The 19833-nt window shown below is 40.5% G+C and overlaps 3 protein-coding genes across 3 annotated transcripts in view; 1 reads left to right on the plus strand and 2 right to left on the minus strand.

The window, feature by feature from the left end:
• LOC126475521 (DNA polymerase delta subunit 2) overlaps positions 1–2471 on the plus strand; it is a 107194-nt gene extending 104723 nt beyond the window's left edge. The window contains 1 exon segment of the mRNA XM_050103451.1: positions 2182–2471. Within this exon segment, the coding sequence (XP_049959408.1) occupies positions 2182–2330 (149 nt within the window). The 3' untranslated portion in view covers positions 2331–2471.
• An 11434-nt stretch (positions 2472–13905) lies between these two features.
• Positions 13906–14778, minus strand: LOC126474669 (piggyBac transposable element-derived protein 4-like). The gene has a single exon (XM_050102147.1). It carries the CDS (start codon positions 14776–14778, stop codon positions 13906–13908), a length of 873 nt encoding a protein of 290 aa, XP_049958104.1.
• Positions 14779–14967: 189 nt separating this feature from the next.
• Positions 14968–19833, minus strand: part of LOC126475522 (serine/threonine-protein kinase 19-like) — a 64992-nt gene continuing 60126 nt past the window's right edge. The window contains exon 5 of the mRNA XM_050103453.1: positions 14968–14986. Coding sequence (XP_049959410.1) covers position 14986 — 1 coding nt within the window. The 3' untranslated portion in view covers positions 14968–14985. The remainder of the gene's footprint in view (positions 14987–19833) is intronic.

Below are 19833 nucleotides of genomic sequence, written 5' to 3' on the forward strand. Positions count from 1 at the left end.
AGAGTTCCCACCTGTACAATTAAGAGAAGTTGGTGATGGTGGGAAGGATCCATATGGCACAGGCTATGAAGCAGGCACTGAAATGAAGAACGTCGTGTCATGTGGCATGCTCAGCAATGGGGTGGTCCAGCTGTTTCTTGGTCACTGTTTGTTGATAGTCATTCAGATGGACAGACTGGCATAAGGATGTATGGGACCGGTCTTGCATCTAGGCTTATTACAGGGTTACGAGCCGTGAGGCAAGGGTTGGGAGCAGGGATTGTGTAAGGATGGACAAGGATATTGTGTAGGTTCAGAGGGTGGTGGAATACCTCAGTGGGAGGAGTGGGAAGGATAGTGGGTATGATGTTTCTCATTTCAGGGCACAGCATGAGGTAGTCAAAACCTTGGTGGAGAATGTAATTCAAGTGCGCCTGTCCTGGGTGGTACTGAGTCACGAGGGAAATGCTGCTTTGTGGTCAGATAGTGAGGCTTCGGGAGGTAGAGGGTGACTGGAAACGTAAGGCACAGGAGATCTGTTTTTGTACGAGGTTGGAAGCGCAATTATAGACCAATTACCTATTGTCAGGCCCTGAAATGAGGAATGTCTTACCCACTATCTTTCCCGCCCGTCCTGCATTGGTATTCTGCCACCCACTGAACATACACAATTTCCTCACCCATCCCTACACAACTCCTGCTTCTTAACTCCTTGCCTCACGGCTATATCAGAGACCTAGATGCAGGACCTGTCCCATACATCCTCCCATCACCATCTACTCCAGTACGGTCCTGTATACCACCAAAGCCAGGGCTACCTGTGAAGCCAGTCATGTGATCTACAAGCTAAGCTGCAACCACTGTGCTGCATTCTACATGGGCACAAGAATCAACAAGCTATTTGTCCACTTGAATGGCCACGCACAAACTGTGGACAAGAAACTGCTGGATCACCCCATTGCTGAGCACGCCATCCATCAAGGCGTTCTTCATTTGAATGACTGCTTCACAGCCTGTGCCATCTGGATCATTCCCGTCATCATCAGATTTTCTGAATAGCACAGGCGGGAACTCCCTCTGCAATATATCCTATGTTCCTGTAACTCTCCTGGCTTCAACCTTCATTAGTCATTGTCCTTACCCATCTAGCCTCTTCCCTGTTGCTATTCCATCACTGCACACCACTTCTATTCCACCAACACAATCTGTCTTTTTATTTCTCTTCTTTTCTGTTACCCCCCCACTGTCCCTCATTCTCTGTCTAACCTCTTTCCATCTCATCACCGCACGCTCCAGGTAGGCAGCACTTCACTGTCCCGCACCCCTGTGCTGCTATCCCTCCCCCTATTTACCCCAGGCTCCTCCTTACCCCCACCAAGTTGCCTCTCCCATCATGCGCTGCTGCTCATAGTGTGGCTTCAGCTGCCAGAGACTGTGGCGATGTGTGTGTGTGTGTGTGTGTGTGTGTGTGTGTGTGTGTGTGTGTGTGGGGGTTGCACTTGCGCAATTTTTTTGTGCCATCTGCAACTCTCCAACTCCACTATTTGGTGAGTAGCAACTATCCTTTTCATAATATTGTTATGTTCCTTCTGGGATTTTCTGTTGTTGGTTTTAGTTGAATATGTTAATTACATGCAGTGAAGTGTGGCAAAACCATTGTGTTCCAAGCCACTAGTATAATTTTTTATCATTTCAGTACTTGTGTAGCGTTGCAAGGTGTGTGTGTGTGTGTGTGTGTGTGTGTGTGTGTGTGTGTGTGTGTGTGTGTGTGGGAGGGGGGGGGGGATTGTTCAGCATTTTTAGGTGTGCATCCTTGGTTCAGTGCTTCTTTTATTTGGTGAGTAGGATATCTACTCTAAATATCTCCGGTATGAGAGATCTGCATCATGTTTACAATTTTAATCCATTCCCTCCCCCTCTCACTGCTTCAATTCTTTAATCATAGACTACATTCACCTTCATGCAGCTGATGGTTGAGAATCTATATTTATTTGCTGTATTAGTGAAATGTGTTCATTAATGGCTGTTCAAGTGATGTTGCATAGATTGGGCTGCTGGCAAATTTAAAATTGCTGACCCTGGAGTAATCAAAAACTAGTTCTGAGGCCGAAATCTATGCCTCTTTAAATAGAACCTCATAATGGGACTGCAAAACTTCTGATAAAGAAGTATACTTTCACAAATTTTATCTTTTTGTTCTAGGTACAGACAACCAGAAGATCAGACTTATTTGCGTACCTCAGTTCTCAAAGAAATTTACATGTGCTGTCATTGATCTTGCATCACTTGACTGTTTTCCTGTAACGTTTGGTGGAACAGATTTTTCATCTGAAAGTGAAGTAGATAAATGATAAGACTGTATCGGAAATAGATATGTGAATGACATTTGTATCTAAACATGTACATATGTTCTGCTGATGTGAATGTAATGACTTATATTTTATTAAGGTTTAGAATAGAAAATACTGTAATAAAATATTTTCATCATTTCTGTAATTACCAAGACAGACAAAAATTATATCCTCAGTGATGTTTCCTTAGTGTGGTCTTATTTGTATTGCAGAGTTGTCATGTCACACACTAATGAAAAATATTTTACCATAATTTGAGTGTGGTTTCTGCGGACTGTAAAACTGCCAGTCCTCATCAGTCAAAAATGTGGAAGACTAACCATCTCTGCCCCTCCCCTCCTTTGTAAGTGGGTATGTTCTACGAATGTTCATTTCTCTGTCATTATGTTACATGGCAAATTGTCTGTGTGACCTGTGAATGAGGGTGGTTTGGTAAGTAGTAAATTTCATGTTCACTGAATTTTATGTAGGTTCTTGGTAGAACAGGATTGTAATACATGAAAAATGCAGTTTGCTTTGGTTCTACCGTTTTAATTTTATTGTGTTATTTTGGCTTACAAGACCGTTTTCAGACATTTAATGACTATTGTTGCCAAAGAAGTTACAATGTCTGTAAATGACATTGGAGAAGAAGTTACTCATTTCGAATGAAGCTCAAATGCACATAAATGACATCTTTTGAAGTGTGGTGGTAATGCAGTGTAAAAAATTGAACAATAAATAAATATAAAGGCAGTAAACAGGAAAAAACTTTAACACATTATAATCATCAGAGGTGCAACTCCATGACCACACCGTCACTATCTTACTTTTAGGCAATAAATTGTGGCCTCTTCCTATCCATTAACAGCGATAACTGTTGTTACTTTTTCCTATTTCCAGATTGTGCTGCTGCTGTGAAACTGCACTGCACCAGGAATATATTCAAACAAGAAAGTATGCCCAAACATCAAAACATGACTGCCTGCCTTATTTAATGTTGATGACTAATGATCCATGTTCCTCCTAATACACAAGCTTTCCCATGGTGTGGAAATGATTCAGCTTTTTGGCATCTATGTGTTTTGTAACATTATATATTGTACAATATTTTGGGGTTATGCGTTTTTTAGTTTCTGAAAGATATCTTTAACACAAAGCCCTAGTATTATTTTATTCACTTGTATTCTATTGTCTACTAAGCATTTGTCTCTCTCTTGTCCCAACTAAACAAGTTGGTCATAAAATGTACATATTTTTGAAACTTCTTTTGATTTTGGCAGCAAATCCAACCTGATACAGGTTCGCAGTATTTTAATCAAGGATGGCTTGTATGACCATTGTATGGGTCATGTCCTTTTTATGGCGTCATATCTCCCCATGAACATCACAGTAATCATAGTTTGGTGTATGTTTTTCCCCACACCTGAGGTGTATGTGGCCATTTACTTTCATTGAACAGTTTCATTAATGCATAGCATTTAAATGATGCCAGTGATGTTAGCACTTCTCATGAAGAGAATCCTCGTACATTGTCATTAAGCAAACATCAAGCAAGTCATCAGTGTAAGTAATTCCAAAGAATGTTGTTTAGAATTTCAGCTATTTTTTGCTGTCTGTTTGAGCTTCTGTAGTTTGCCACGCAACTGACTGTACTATTTGCTTCAGATAATTTTGAGTTCTGTTGATCCTGCTTTACAGTTTACTCATATTACAAATATGCATAGGTTGATAAGATTGAGAATATTGCAAATAAGCATGGTTCTTAAGTTATGGTTATACATTGAGAGAGCCACAAGAAGCGGCAGACTTCTTGCTGTATGAGAGAATAAGTTGTCACCCCAAGTCTAGCTCCCTTTCTTTGATGAAGGATACAAGAGGAAGCTTTTAGAAGATGTAAATACCATAAAGTGTATGACGGAAAAACTGACATTTTATTTGAGCCTGATCACTAAACTTAAGAGACTATATGAAAGACCTCTGTAAGTCCATCTTTTCAGAAATGGTTGCGGGATTGAGGTGTTCGATACAGAATGTCAAATCAAACATCTTCCAGCTGTCTAGTTTCCAAACTTATTTTATTTGGCTACCAGTTTTGGCGATTTACTACACCATGTAATACTAACAAAACATCGTGATGCACATGCGCATTCAAGAGTGCAGCACTGTTATTCTCTTGAGATGCCTTGACACCCTCGAGATTCTTGGATGAGAGAAATGCCCATATCTGATACTGTTATCAAATTATCTTTTCTCTATCTTGTTTCATACATACTCATCCAGCACATTTTTAATAATCTTTTTTCTCATCTCAAAAGCTTTTCACAATTTTCCAAATGAAAATATCAGGCTCTACTGCTTTTACATTTGTTTGCTACTGGCCGCTTTTAATTTTTTAGTCACCAAGCAGCAGACAGATAAATAATATGCAACATGTCGCAACACATGTAGCATGTGTATTAATCCACCAGGCCACTTATAAACACTGACATGATGCATATCAAACAGGGAAAGTTTGTTTAAAGTGCGTATCAGAGAACCACACACGTTGTAACTTTAACTACATATTGTACAACTAATTACTTAGAATCCATGTCACTTCATGCACCAACATGAAAAATTCTCATGGCAGACTGCATGTACACATGCCGCAAAAATAAGTCTGATGCTGGTTCGTAAAATGTGGGCTGTCAGTGATTTGTTGTTCAATAAGTACTTAAGTTACATTATATATAGTTCTCAGACAGGCATTTTAAACACTTCATCCTCATTTGCAGTCTCTGTGCAAAGACGTAGCCTGTGGCAGAAGGTGAGGCCTTGGTTTCAGGTATAGCAGAACTGGTCTGTTACGAGGTAAGTTGTACACTTCTCCATGGCAAGATATTCTCAGTCAGGTTGTATGCATTTTCGTAGTCTCAGTACTGACAGCAGTCTTAGTAAACATTTGTGAAACCATTCCAGTATTGCGAAATATGTGAACCAGGGATAGCAGAGTAATTATCAAGAACACGACTGAAATGAAGACAGTTCCAAAATGACAGAACTGAGTACCATTAATTGAAAGTATGGGGTCCATGCTGTTTGCTTAACATGCTTGCCTTGGTTTGTTACCAAACCAGTGTTATATCCTTTATTTCCTGAGATACTATTGTAAATACTGTAGGTATTACTTAATTGTAGGCACTAATAATATGTGTATTTTTCCTTTCCCCTACAATTCTCTATTTGTTTAAGATAGTAGCATTTTGATTATGGATCTTTTCTTTCCTTATGCTAAGTCATAATTATAAAAATTACAACCAGTATGATTATTCTACTTTTTAATTGGATTGTATCATTCCTATACTAACCTTGTAGTTACTAAGTTTACTTATATATGAAGATGGTATCTGTTCTTTCGGACATGTCCGAAAGAACAGATACCATCGGTGCCCATGCAGCTCGTTAGAATGAAATGAATACCCCTAGCTGCATACAGGCGTTGATATAAGTCAACGGGGACAGTTGAAAATGTGTGCCCTGACCGAGACTCCAGGATCTCCTGCTTACAAGGCAGACGCTCTATCCATATGAGCCACAGAGGATAGTGCGACTGCAAGGAGTTATCTCTGGCACGCCTCTCGTGAGACCCACATTCCCAACTTATTGTCCCGCACTATATTCATAGTGCCCCTGCCCATTATACTCATTACTTGGCTTTTTGTTGATTCCCGTAAGAGTTCGGGCACTGTTTGTGCATCCGCACAGGAGATGGTCAAATGGCCGGTGAGCCTTAGGAAGGAAAACAAATTTTTGATATCTTTAGCAAAGAGAGGGTGTTGGTTTTTAATGTGTTTATACAAATATTGGTCACTTACACTTGCCCCATACTAAAAACCTTCAGGCTTCATGGAGATAACGTTGATTGGTTTACTTGCTTTGGTATTACTACTTTTCTTGATAATGCGAAAATGTGACACAAGGCTGGCCAGACACTACGAATTTCAAACTGACTGTTCCAAAATAGGTATTAATACAAACTAAACAAGTACTTTAAGCACTATGTGATTCTTGTTTTGTCCTGCGCAAGACTCTTTTCAAATCTGCAGGCCTTTTCAGAGTGATGTAACAACTTTTTCCAGACACAACATGATCTTGTATCCACCACATCCTGCCATGTCCTGATGCTACAAACACATGAAACTTTGTGAAGTATCACCAATGGGAAGGTGCAAAGTATAGTATAACTATGCGCTATAAAACACACATTAGGTCACAAGTTGCACATGTATTAGGGAAGTGAAAACTTCTTGAAGTGTTTCCTGAGAACCTGGTGATAGAGCTGCGTATCATAATTGGTTTTGAATGAGCTATGCTTCGTATAACTTATAGATGTCTGGACCTAAGATGAATAGCTTAGCTGTTTTGTGTGAATAAGGAATGTGAAACTTGATTAAAATGACATCGCATTCTCTTGGCAGGAAGACAAAATGTTCCTCAGAGATTTTTATAAATTATTTCCCCCTTGTCTTCCTTTATCACGGTTTTAACACAATGACCAGAGAACCCCAAAATATTTTTAAATAATTGACTGCATACTTGAACATGATCACATATCTGGGGAAAACACTACAGTGAAATGATTCGTTACATAATATATCACAAAGCTCACTGATAAACATTTGATTATTTTACTGCTAGTTTCACCATAACCACTTTACCATTTAGTTTTAATAGTACTAACACTGAAGAAATAGGAGATAGTGTGTTAACTGTAAGTTGGTTAATTGGCACACTAGATTGAATCAGTAGATGTCTGAAGGCTTCAGCCAGTATTACGTGACTGACAATTCTGAGTGAGGTAGCCACTGTTGTGCAGTTAGGATCTTTAATAAACATATCAATGCACAAGACTTATTCAGTTTCGATTATGAACGTCATTCAGGCAATCTTTACATCTGTCTACGATTTCTGCCTTTGTGGCAGCATGAAGCACTTGTTACGGTGCTTATGTTGGAGGTGGCAGGCAGGGCTTGCTCACCCCCACAGTGCCTCACCCTGTTGTTTCATGAGAGGCCGAGCTTGCTCCCTGCAACACCCTTCTAGCAGTTGTCCAATTCACAGTTAAAGCACTGTAGTGTTTCAGAATGCTTTTTGACATAAAGTTGCACAAGGTGTATATAGACATTAAGTGATTGTAGATTGCACCATCCATTAGAAGTAACAAAATAATTCAGAACCACATTACCGTAGAGCCTGTTATAAGCGGTCTAAGGCTTCCATTTAGTTCGTTGTTGACCAGTGAGATGTGGCAGTTGAACATAGCAAAATGAAAGCTTAAGTTTTAAATTTCACATTCAACAAATCTTTCGCACTGGAGAGTCATGCAAACATATTCTCATTTGATCATTGCACAAACAACTGAAAGATTTGGAAGCACATAAATCACCAGGTCCGGATGGAATCCCAGTTCGAGTTTACAGAGAGTACTCTACGGAATAGGCCCTCTACCGTGAATCTCCCTCTCAGTACAAAGACCCAACCGACTGGAAAAAAGTGCAGGTGACTCTAGTACATAGGAAGGGTAAAAGAACAGACCTGCAAAATTACAGACCAATACCCTTAACTTTGGTTTGCTGCAGAATCCTTGAACATATTCTCAGTTCGAGTATATTACACTTTCTTGAGACTGAAAAGCTTATACCCAGGAATCAGCATGGTTTTTGAAAGCATCGTCCATGTAAAACTCACCTTGCCCTTTTCTCATGATCTATTGCTAACAATTGACGAAGGACAACTTGCAGATTTCGTATCTCTAGTAAGCATTTGGCAGGGAGCCCCATTGTAGGATGTTAATGAAGGTATGAGCATATGGAATAAGTTAACAGATATGCAAGACTTCTAAAGTAATAGAAACCAATATGTTGTCCTTGATGGCGAGTGTTCATCAGAGGCAAGGGTATCGTCAGGTGTGCCGCAGGGAAGTGTGATAGACTGCTGTTGTTCTCTATATACATAAATGATTTGGCAGACAGGGTGGACAGTAGTCTGCGGTTATTTTCCAATGATGCAAGTTATGGTGCCAAAGTTGAGTGACTGCAGGAAAATACAAAACGACTTAGACAAAATTTCCAGTTGGTGTGATGAATAGCAGCTAGTGCTACATGTGGAAAAATGTAAGTTCATGTGGATGAGTATGAAGATCAAACATGTACTGTTCGGTTTTAGTATTACTGACCTGCTTGACAGTCAAATTGTTAAAATATCCAGATGTAATGTTGCAAAGCGATATGAAATGGAACGAACATGTGTGAACTGTGATTGGGAAGGCAAATGGTCAACTTTGGTTTATAGGGAGAATTTTAGAAACGACTGGTTCACCTGTAAAGGAGACCACATATAGGACACTAGTGCAACCTATTCTTGAGTACTACTCAAGTATTTGTGATCTGTACCAGGTCAGATTGAAGGAATACATCTAAGCAATTCAGAGGTGGGCTGCTATATTAGTTACTGGTAGGTTCAGACAACACATGAGTGTTAACAAAAATTCTTCGGGAACTCAAATGAGAATCCCTTGAAGGAGGGTGAGGTTATTTCGAGAAAATTTAGAGAAGCGGCATTTGAAGCTGAAGGACAAACAATTCTACTGCCATCAACATACAGTGTGCGTAAGGACAAAGAAGATAAGATATGAGAAATAGGGCTCATACGGAGGCAAATTTTTTTCCCACGTTCTGTTTACGAGTGGAACAGGAAAGGAAATGACTACTAGTGGTACAGAGTACCTATGCCACACACTGTACGATGGATCATAGAGTATTTTTGTAGATGTAGATCATGTTAACTTGGAGTTTCTGGTTAGTGCACTCCCTTCTGTTATTTATCTTGTACTACCACAGAAGGCAACATGCAAGTAGGGGCCAGCTGACATGGAGTTACGGATATGGACACTCCAAATAAGTGTTTACAGTACTGTCGCAGAAGGCTATGAAAAACCTCAGATGCTGCTCATTTGACAAAAAAGAACACTTGTGGTACATACAAAAGCATTTTGTGTAAGAATACTATTGAGTTTGTAATCAGTAAAAAAAAATTATGCTTAGTTATGTCTGAATAATGTGGGTTGGCGACGTACCAGACTGCAAATCCAGTCCCAGGATTTTATTTTTTTTTTAATATCTTTGTTAGTGTGGAAAAAGCCTGAGCTCACATTAAACTCTTTGTTTTTTCTTATAACTGGCTGGATAAGGCAGTTCATCAGCCCAAAGAAAAGAGCATGCCAAGTCCTGTTAGAAACTGCCTGATGAAACACGTTCACAGCAACCTTCACTTTCTTATGTCAAAAGGATTTTTTTTTTTTTTTAAGAAGCTATTTTCTGTATGAAAATGATTATTATTATGAATTACGACAAGGTTAATGTCAATAAAATGTTTCTTTTAATATCTCTGGCCAGAGTCATTTTTTTGTGTTCCATATAAAAAATACGTATTTCAGTGTTCTTAATATATTCTATTTTGCCTGCTCTCTCTTTTAAAACTAACAATATTTGTGGTACTTTAAATTCAACTGTGCTCGTCAAACCTTTCTAATAGTTTAATACTGTTATAGCCTACTGAACACATATCTAGTTTTACACACAATTTATCATAAAGAATGTGATATTCTATTCTCATGCATTGTAAAGACAACAGTATTATATGATTATTCTCTTCTTTGCATATCTAATCCATCTGACGAAGGTAATTTCTGAAAAATTTTGTATCAAAAATTTTTGTAGGAAATGGGAAGCAGCAGTCAGCTTGATCCACCCATCTGAACTTCCCAAGTTTCCTGGCCAACTGCAGGTAGCCAGATTGTCTGAAAGGGTACAAAACCTTTTCTTACAGAAAATTCACTCCTTGTCCAGCAACATTTATAGTATCTGAATTATTGGAACATCTATGTCCTCCTTTTCGAGTAGATTTAAAATGAAAATAAAACCAGTCAAAATTGCAAAAATATTTTTAAATTTATATAGTTCCACCTGCAGAAGTGCCTATGTGCAAGTTTTGATTTTTTTCCTTCTTCAAATTGACCAAAAGAAGGGATCAGTTGATAGAATACATTCAGAGCCATCAAGGAACTACCAATTTGACATGGAAGGATGTGTGTGGGGTAAAAACACTAGACACACACCAAGGTTCTACTAGAATAGGCAGGTGCAAATGGGTGTAGGTTGTAGTAGCTATGCGGGGATGGGGAGCTGCATCAAACCAGTCTTGCATGTAGGTCACTCTGTAGAAAGGCCTCTTCGAAACCTTCATGTGGAGGGACCATGTCCAGATGGCTATAGTTAAGGCAACCACTCTTTCCATGCACATGGCCCCTTTCTGTTAGCTACAGAGTGCAATTAAAGTTCTGCTATTCGTAGAGGTCCAGTGTGGGTTGTAATTATTGTATGGCAGTGAAACTTGATAGGTGTGCTAATGCGTTAAAGCAAAGCTGATTTAAGCTGGAAAAAATTAGTTCATTAATTCTAATTATGGCCACCAGGTGCAAATCTGGTGCTGTGCACTGTTTGCATGACACCCACATTGTCATTTGACAAGTCATAACATGAGTAAACAGTGTGGCTATTGAGAAGAGAGATGGTGCCATGTTAGTGAAACAGTTTTATGTGAATGGCACCAATTGAGAGCATCACTGACTGAAAGATCTGAGGACAGATCGGTTGTCATTAAATGGTTTAAAAATGACGATTATGAAATTCGAAAATAAGGGTGAGCTTTGTGTGGCACCTGTGAGAGGAAAGCGTCCCATCCTGGTGGAAATCATACATGAGGTTGCTGTCGCTGTAACTGACCACTCGGGAAGTGTCCTGGGTAGTGCTAGTGCTCGTGCAATATCGTAGAATTGTCCATCCCATGGTTGACAGTATGGAAATTTTTTGAAGGGAATACACCCAGAAGGGCTTTATGGTGTACCGTGATGTCTGCACGTTATCGAAATCTCCTTGTACAGTATGTGATTTATGCTTTGGAAGAATGCAGATGTGTTGAAACCACTGCTTTTATGCAAAATGTGGTAACACCTCATGTCGCATGCTCAGTCAAAGATATGCTTAACCCTTTTGCGGGTGCATTTTTTGTAGCAACTCTGCGAAGATCCATTTTTTTTGCTATCAAGTTAGAAGTGTGATCAACTACTGTATTTTTTGATAATTTAATTTTTGTGATTTAGGACCAAAAACTATTGTGGTATTTATATCACCATGGCACTGTGTGTGGTATTAAAACTGGTGGTAAACGCATTTCCCACTTCCCTTTTGTGTGTTGTCGTGTGTTGCCATTACACACAAAAAAATAATCAACATTGTTTTATGTTTTCTGTTACATTATTTAAAAAATACTTGTTACCAATATTAAAGTTTACTTACCACAATGTGAAAACAATCCTTGAAACTTAATCACGCAATAAAGATATGAGTTGATAACAGGTCACAATAATGTATATTGCAGAAGCGAAGCAATGTGTTACAACAACAAACAGAAATTGATTGTTGTAGCAGTTTCATACACTTGGTGCATTGTACTATCACAAGATGTCAGCTGTAGACAGAGGAGGTAAAACTTTATTCCCAAAAGCTTTGAGATTGTAGTAAGTATGCTTCCCAAGGACCGCAAATGACATTAATTTTGTGGTAAGTATACTTGCCAAGCCCCTTCCCAATAACCATTGAAACACTGTTTGGTGGGATATATACTTCCCACAGTCCTGAAGGCTTATTTCACAACAACAGAAACTACAGCTGGTGCAACGAACAGCCACTAGATGCCAGAAGCATACAGAAGTGGTAACACACATTCCCTTAAACGCTTTAAAGAAATATGTTTAGTGGGAAGAATATCCCCCACGGGCTATGAAAGGGTTAATGCAACCTTATACAAACATGTTATCTCCATAGATTTTCCAGATGCGTGGCCTGCAAATCATATGATCTGAACCCATGTGATTTGGCTCTAGTGATAACTAAAAGAATATTTAGCAGGGACTCGTTTGGTCTCTACCTGATCTGAACGCCAGTATACAGGAACACGTTGCTCAGATTCCACTGGAACTGTTGCAAGCAACTGTTGATCACATTGTTTTAAGAATGCAGCATCTCATCGGTGTCTCCGCTGCTCAAATTGTGTAAGCAGCGGTTAATAGTAAAATTAACATTTGCTTTCTTGCTTTTTCGACCTTTTCTGCTAGTGTCCCATTCCCAATTCATTATAAATCTAAACATTTTTATATTTCTTTCTTGCATATAGAGTGCCAGATTTGTACATGATGGCCAAAATGAGAACTAACAACACATTAGAATAGCTACCAAGTTTAGGATGGATACGATAATTGCAGCACACACTGGACCTCTGTGTGCAGCTGCACTTTAATTATAACCAGTCAATACAACTGTCCTGTCTGTGTCTCTCTCTCTCTCTCTCTCTCTTTTATTGCAGCTGAGTCAATATGTGCCCGTATTTCTTCATTGGCACAGACTTAGTTAAACTTGAAAAGTGAGGGATTATTTTTTGGCATTAGTACACAATATTCAGGTGACAGAACATTTTAACTCTTTAGTGACCAAATTATTTCCGGAAGTTGTAGACTTTCTATGAACACTTTATTGGGCTAAGAAACCGTTCATAAAATCATAGTTTAAATCTTTAAAGTAAGAGTTTAGTCTACGAGTATAAAAAAATTAGTGGGAACTGTTGTTCCCACCAAACTCTGGAGTAACTTCACTTGTTAATTTAAAAAAAAATTATTTCCTTTATTTTTTTTTTTGTGCAAAAACTCAAACATTACATTTATATTTGTATTGTATTAGTTCGTATTGTCCTTTGAGTTCACAAAGGTGATGTACTATGGAACTTATAGAAGCATGGTGCTACACACAAAGGTACATGACAGTTGCTACACATTATCTTTGTTCTCTTTTCTTTGTTCTTGGTGCTACATTGGCGGCATCTTCTGTTTGTTGTACCTTTTGTAGGGAAGTGAGTTCCAACTTTCTCCAGACAAACTTCATCTGGTACTCCAGGCACACCTCTTTTTGGTGTTTGAAAATGAACGGGCCTTACTCTTCTCTTACGACTTGAGAAGCCAGAGATAAGCTGCCTTGCCAAGTACAATCTAAATGTTAGCTGGTCTGCTTCTGTCTTCTGTAGCTTCCACATAATGTAGGAATTGACAACTGCCAAATCTACAAGAAAGAAAAACAGTCTGTGCCACCACTTCCATGAACGATGGCCTACAGCATACCGTTCATGCAGCTGATCAAATCTATCCACTCCTCCCATTATTTTATTATACTCTGCCACAGCCAATGGGCAGAATACTTCACTTCTGCTTCCATCTTTGTTTCTTCTCAAAACAGTTGTAATGTGTTTGAGATTATGGTAATTTGATAATATACAAACAGGTTTACTATCCTGCCACTTCACTGCTGCAACACATGACCTGACAGCAAATTCGAATTCTCCTCTGCTAAGCTTGGAATTTTTTTTTCAGCATATCAGGCAAATCCTTCCTGTTTGGACGAACACTTTCGATGCCATAAAGTCCATGAGACTGTAACTCTTCCATTATTCATACTGTTGTAAAATAATTGTCAAAAGCTACCAGCCTTTTGCTGTCATCCATTGCCTTTGTTAGAGTAAGCACAACTTCTTCACCCAAAGTAAATTCGGATGTATCATTTGTATCTCTTTTTCCAATGTAGATGTCGAAATTTATGATGAACCGAGGACTAGCATCAGCTAAGCACCACACTTTATATCCACGCTTCACTGGTTTCATTGGCATATATTGTTTGAGTGTTGACCGTCCTTTGAAGGCCACCATACATTCGTCTACTGCTAAAACAGAAGATGGTTCGTAGACTTTACAAAGCTTATTTGATATTACTCTGATGACAGGTCGAATTTTGTGTAACTTGTCATAACCCGGCTTCTCTTTTTTGACACGCGTGCTGTTGTCATTGCAATGCAGGTTCTCAACAATTTTTTTGTCTCGAAGCTTTGCCATGACCAATGAGATAGCAGTTACTCCAAGAATAGGATCACTGCTCCAATAATTTCCGAGTTGTGGAAGCTGATGAACACCCATCAAAATAAGCATTCCCAAAAAAGCTTTTAGCTCAGGAACAGTAATGTCCTGCCAGTTGGAAGATACTTTGGTTGTTTTCTTCCCTGCCTTCACAACACACCTTTCCTGCCTTGCATATAAGTTCGTCTGATTGCAAATATGAAGCAACAGCTCTTCTGTAAATATAGACTCGAAATATTTTATTTCTTTATCAGACTTTGAGAAATTTGCAATATTTTCTGCGGTTTCTTCTAATTTCAGTGGACGATTTTCAAAATAGTAAATATTCTCATTCCACATTTTTTCACTAGAAGAAAATGTTGCAGCAGCTGTTTCTGGGGTTGAATCGGATACACTTGCTTGACAAGGAGACATGTTCCCAATTTCACTAGTGTCTATTGTCAGATTGAAACAGTTGTCTTCATTTGAAACAATAACGTTATCACTATTTTCGTCCAAAATCTGAGAGGTATTTGGTGATTCAGAATCATCATCAGAGTCAGCATCGATATCTGAATCTTCTACATCTTCTGGTAAAGCATACAAAATTCTGAAAACCTCTTCTGGTGTCGGTCCAGGTATTCTAAACAATAAGAAACAAACAATAACTATGATTGCACTTCACACAAGTTCAGTGGGAAAAATAGTTCCCACTAACTTACCTTGTAATATTTATGTAATTTTCAGTCAAATCCAGCAAATATACATGAACACTATCTCCCTCATAAATATAAAAGTAGATAAATACAACACAAGTCACTTCACACGCAAAAGGAAAGAACACTATCCAAAAAAATTCTGTAGCGGTCGAAACAGCGACTCGTTTTCACGCGGGAACCGCGCTTCTGCATTGATTGACTAACAAGCTAGAAATACAACAGCTTTCGCCTAACCGTTGACAATCTACACGTAGTTAGCACACTCACAGGCATCTAAAGCTAGCAAAATGAGGGATGCTCAACTACCGGACCTACCGTTAGATGGCTCTACCAGCTGATTACTGTGGTCTGTATTGCCCACCATATTCGAATTTGGCAAGAAGTTTCTCTCGGTCTGTACGGTGCATAAGGAATTACGGACTATCGAAATGGTGATTTCTTGTTCCGCTTTCAATTGTACGAAACGATGGAGTAAGGAGAGTGACTTACCATTTCACAGGTAATACGACTACCGATACAATACGATCAAAATACAGACTTGGTGCGTTTGCTAATTCGATGTTTTTGAACAGGTTTCCTCTAAAGCACCCAGAGCTACTAAAGACATGGATTACTTCCGTGAAGCGGAAAGATTTTAATCCTACGTCTTGCAGTTTTCTTTGCGGAAACCGGTTCCGACAAGATGTTGTTGTTGTTGTTAGTAGTGTTTAACGTCCCGTCGACAACGGGGTCATTAGAGACGGAGCGTAAGCTCAGGTTAGGGAAGGATTGGGAAGGAAATCGGCCGTGCCCTTTCAAAGGAACCATCCCAGCATTTGCCTGAAACGATTTAGGGAAATCACGGAAAACCTAAATCAGGATGGCCGGAGACGGGATTGAACCGTCGTCCTCCCGAATGCGAGCCGACAAGATGATTACGTAGTGAGCCCTGGAACGTGGGAGAAACGTTTCAAACCCGAAGCAGTGCCATAGTTTTTGACTTTCCGACACAATTGATGCACCAAATAAACAGCCACGATGACATGTTGTTAGGATTTTGAGTGACAACGATGATTCTCCATTTGAGGTAGCTAATTACTTTCCTTGCTGTGTGTGCGCTTTTTACTTTTGTAAATTTATTTCGTACGCTACATAGGTCTAACAAGGGAACCTCCCCATCGCACCCCCCTCAGATTTAGTTATAAGTTGGCACAGTGGATAGGCCTTGAAAAACTGAACACAGATCAATCGAGAAAACAGGAAGAAGTTGTGTGGAACTATGAAAAAAATAGCAAAATATACAAACTGAGTAGTCCCTGTGCAAGATAGGCAACATCAAGGAGGAAGTGAGCTCAGGAGCGTCGTGGTCCGGTGGTCAGCGTGAGCAGCTGCGGCTCAAGAGGTCCTTGGTTCAAATCTACCCTCGAGTGAATAGTTTATTTTTTTATTTTCAGACAGTTATTATCTGTCCGTCCGATGCGAGGTAACTGCGCCGTAGCATGAGGATACTACACATAAACAAACATCGAAACACAGGACGTCAGTCGACAACAGCGCACGGAAGAGGAGTATTCCTGCTAACGAGGCTCCCTGGCTGGCAGTTGACTGTTCGCGACTTTGGACGGGAGTGCATTAAATACGTGAGATGTATTCCGTGGGCAATATGAATCCAGCAAATATAGCTCGCGACTTCAATAACAAGGTCAATGAACGGGACCTCTACGCTCACGCTATCATTGATGTTGCATATCTTACACATGGACTACTCAGTTTGTATATTTTGCTTATTTTTTCATAGTTCCACACAACTTCTTCCTGTTTTCTCGAATGATCTGTGTTCAGTTTTTCAAGGCCTATCCACTGTGCCAACTTATAACTACACTCCTGAAAATTGAAATAAGAACACCGTGAATTCATTGTCCCAGGAAGGGGAAACTTTATTGACACATTCCTGGGGTCAGATACATCACATGATCACACTGACAGAACCACAGGCACATAGACACAAGCAACAGAGCATGCACAATGTCGGCACTAGTACAGTGTATATCCACCTTTCGCAGCAATGCAGGCTGCTATTCTCCCATGCAGACGATCGTAGAGATGCTGGATGTAGTCCTGTGGAATGGCTTGCCATGCCATTTCCACCTGGCGCATCAGTTGGACCAGCGTTCGTGCTGGACGTGCAGACCGCGTGAGACGACGCTTCATCCTGTCCCAAACATGCTCAATGGGGGACAGATCCGGAGATCTTGCTGGCCAGGGTAGTTGACTTACACCTTCTAGAGCACGTTGGGTGGCACGGGATACATGCGGACGTGCATTGTCCTGTTGGAACAGCAAGTTCCCTTGCCGGTCTAGGAATGGTAGAACGATGGGTTCGATGACGGTTTGGATGTACCGTGCACTATTCAGTGTCCCCTCGACGATCACCAGTGGTGTACGGCCAGTGTAGGAGATCGCTCCCCACACCATGATGCCGGGTGTTGGCCCTGTGTGCCTCGGTCGTATGCAGTTCGTATGCAGTCCTGATTGTGGCGCTCACCTGCACGGCGCCAAACACGCATACGACCATCATTGGCACCAAGGCAGAAGCGACTCTCATCGCTGAAGACGACACGTCTCCATTCGTCCCTCCATTCACGCCTGTCGCGACACCACTGGAGGCGGGCTGCACGATGTTGGGGCGTGAGCGGAAGACGGCCTAACGGTGTGCGGGACCGTAGCCCAGCGTCATGGAGACGGTTGCGAATGGTCCTCGCCGATACCCCAGAAGCAACAGTGTCCCTAATTTGCTGGGAAGTGGCGGTGCGGTCCCCTACGGCACTGCGTAGGATCCTACGGTCTTGGCGTGCGTCGCTGCGGTCCGGTCCCAGGTCGACGGGCACGTGCACCTTCCGCCGACCACTGGCGACAACATCGATGTACTGCGGAGACCTCACGCCCCACGTGTTGAGCAATTCGGCGGTACGTCCACCCGGCCTCCCGCATGCCCACTATACGCCCTCGCTCAAAGTCCGTCAACTGCACATACGGTTCACGTCCACGCTGTCGCGGCATGCTACCAGTGTTAAAGACTGCGATGGAGCTCCGTATGCCACGGCAAACTGGCTGACACTGACGGCGGCGGTGCACAAATGCTGCGCAATTAGCGCCATTCGACGGCCAACACCGCGGTTCCTGGTGTGTCCACTGTGCCGTGCGTGTGATCATTGCTTGTACAGCCCTCTCGCAGTGTCCGGAGCAAGTATGGTGGGTCTGACACACCGGTGTCAATGTGTTCTTTTTTCCATTTCCAGGAGTGTAAATCTGAGGTGGGTGCGATGGGGAGGTTCCCTTGTAAGCAATGGTGTAATACAGGTCCATATTTTTGTTTTTAGCGTTCTGTCATGGAATCCGTGCTCGATTTGCCCATTGCAGACGCTACTGATTGCGTGGAGAATGTTGTCAATGAGAATTCTTCCGTGGAAAGCATGTCCCACTTATCCAATGCAGAAGCTGCGAATTGTGTCGAAAACGTTAGTATAAGGATGTTTTCACACCCCCAACGTTTTCTTATAATATTTTTTCATCAAACCTTGAGTTATTTCAATCGTATATAACGAAATTATTTCCTTATTTAGAGTGCAGTTGGTTCTTCAGTAATTGATTGTGGTATACAGTCGAATGTATAAATGGAAGACAAGGCGACCGAAACTTGCATTTTTTTTTTCTTCTCAGACATTGTGCACGAATTAAAACGTAAACTGAAGTGTGTCCGTGAAAAAAATTCGAAGAAGAAAGTGTTTTCAGTGGATGACATAAGTTCATTGAAGGAGAAGGGGCATCTTCCTGAGAAGTTACATAACTTCCTCAATCATCAGAAAGGAACACAAGTGGAATTAGTGTGCAATTTAGTGAACAACTCTCTCTCATCAAAGAGTAATAGATACACAACAAATGTGAAAATGTTTGCGATGACTGTGTACTTTTATTCACCAGCAGGATATGAATACCTGAAAAAATTAATGCCTCTGCCCCATTGATTTCAAATGGGTGGCAAGTGTAGACTGTGAACCTGGCTTCTTAAAAGATGTTTTCAAGTACATTGTAAGGGACCAGTTCAGCGATTCATGTCTAATTGTAGACAGTGTGGAAATTAGGAAGCAAGTAGTTTGGGACCAAGGAACTAAGCAGTACACAGGTTTTTTAGACTTTGGTGGGGAAGTGCCTCAGTAAAAGAAGTAATAGAGCCATCTGAGGCTCTGGTTTTCATGCTCGTCTCTATTAAAGGCAAATTTAAATGCCTGATTGCGTATTTCTTTATCAACGGTGTACAGGCAAATAATCAGGCCACACTGATAAAATCTGCTTTAGAGAGGCTGCATAGTTCTGGCATTAGGGTTTGGTGTGTCACATGTGATGGCTGTAAGGTAAATATAAGCACTTTACGTTCACTTGGCTGTACTTTAAATTTTTACAAGGGTGATTTTAAAAGCTACTTTCCTCATCCTGTGGAAAAATACAATGTTTAGTGTATCTTGGACATGTGCCATATGATTAAGTTTGCCAGAAATGCTCTAGCAGAAGTATCTGCTATTGAGTCTCCAACTGGCATTATTAGATGGGATTTCATTGAGCAGTTGAACAAGATACAACAAGAAGAAGGTATGACATTTGCAAACAAACTATCAGGACAACATATAAGTAGTGTAAATAGAAAAAATGAATGTTTCATTAGCTGCACAAACTTTGAGTTCTAGCGTGGCAGATAGTATAGAGTTTTTGAGGAGGGTTTGTGATCCAAATTTTA

The sequence above is a fragment of the Schistocerca serialis genome, chromosome 4 (genome assembly GCF_023864345.2).
Source record: "Schistocerca serialis cubense isolate TAMUIC-IGC-003099 chromosome 4, iqSchSeri2.2, whole genome shotgun sequence".
Taxonomy (NCBI): Eukaryota; Metazoa; Arthropoda; class Insecta; order Orthoptera; family Acrididae; genus Schistocerca; species Schistocerca serialis.

Coding starts and splice junctions, on each gene's coding strand:
- LOC126474669 (XM_050102147.1), bottom strand. CDS start 14,778: ATGTCTCCTTGTCAAGCAAGTGTATCCGATTCAACCCCAGAAACAGCT.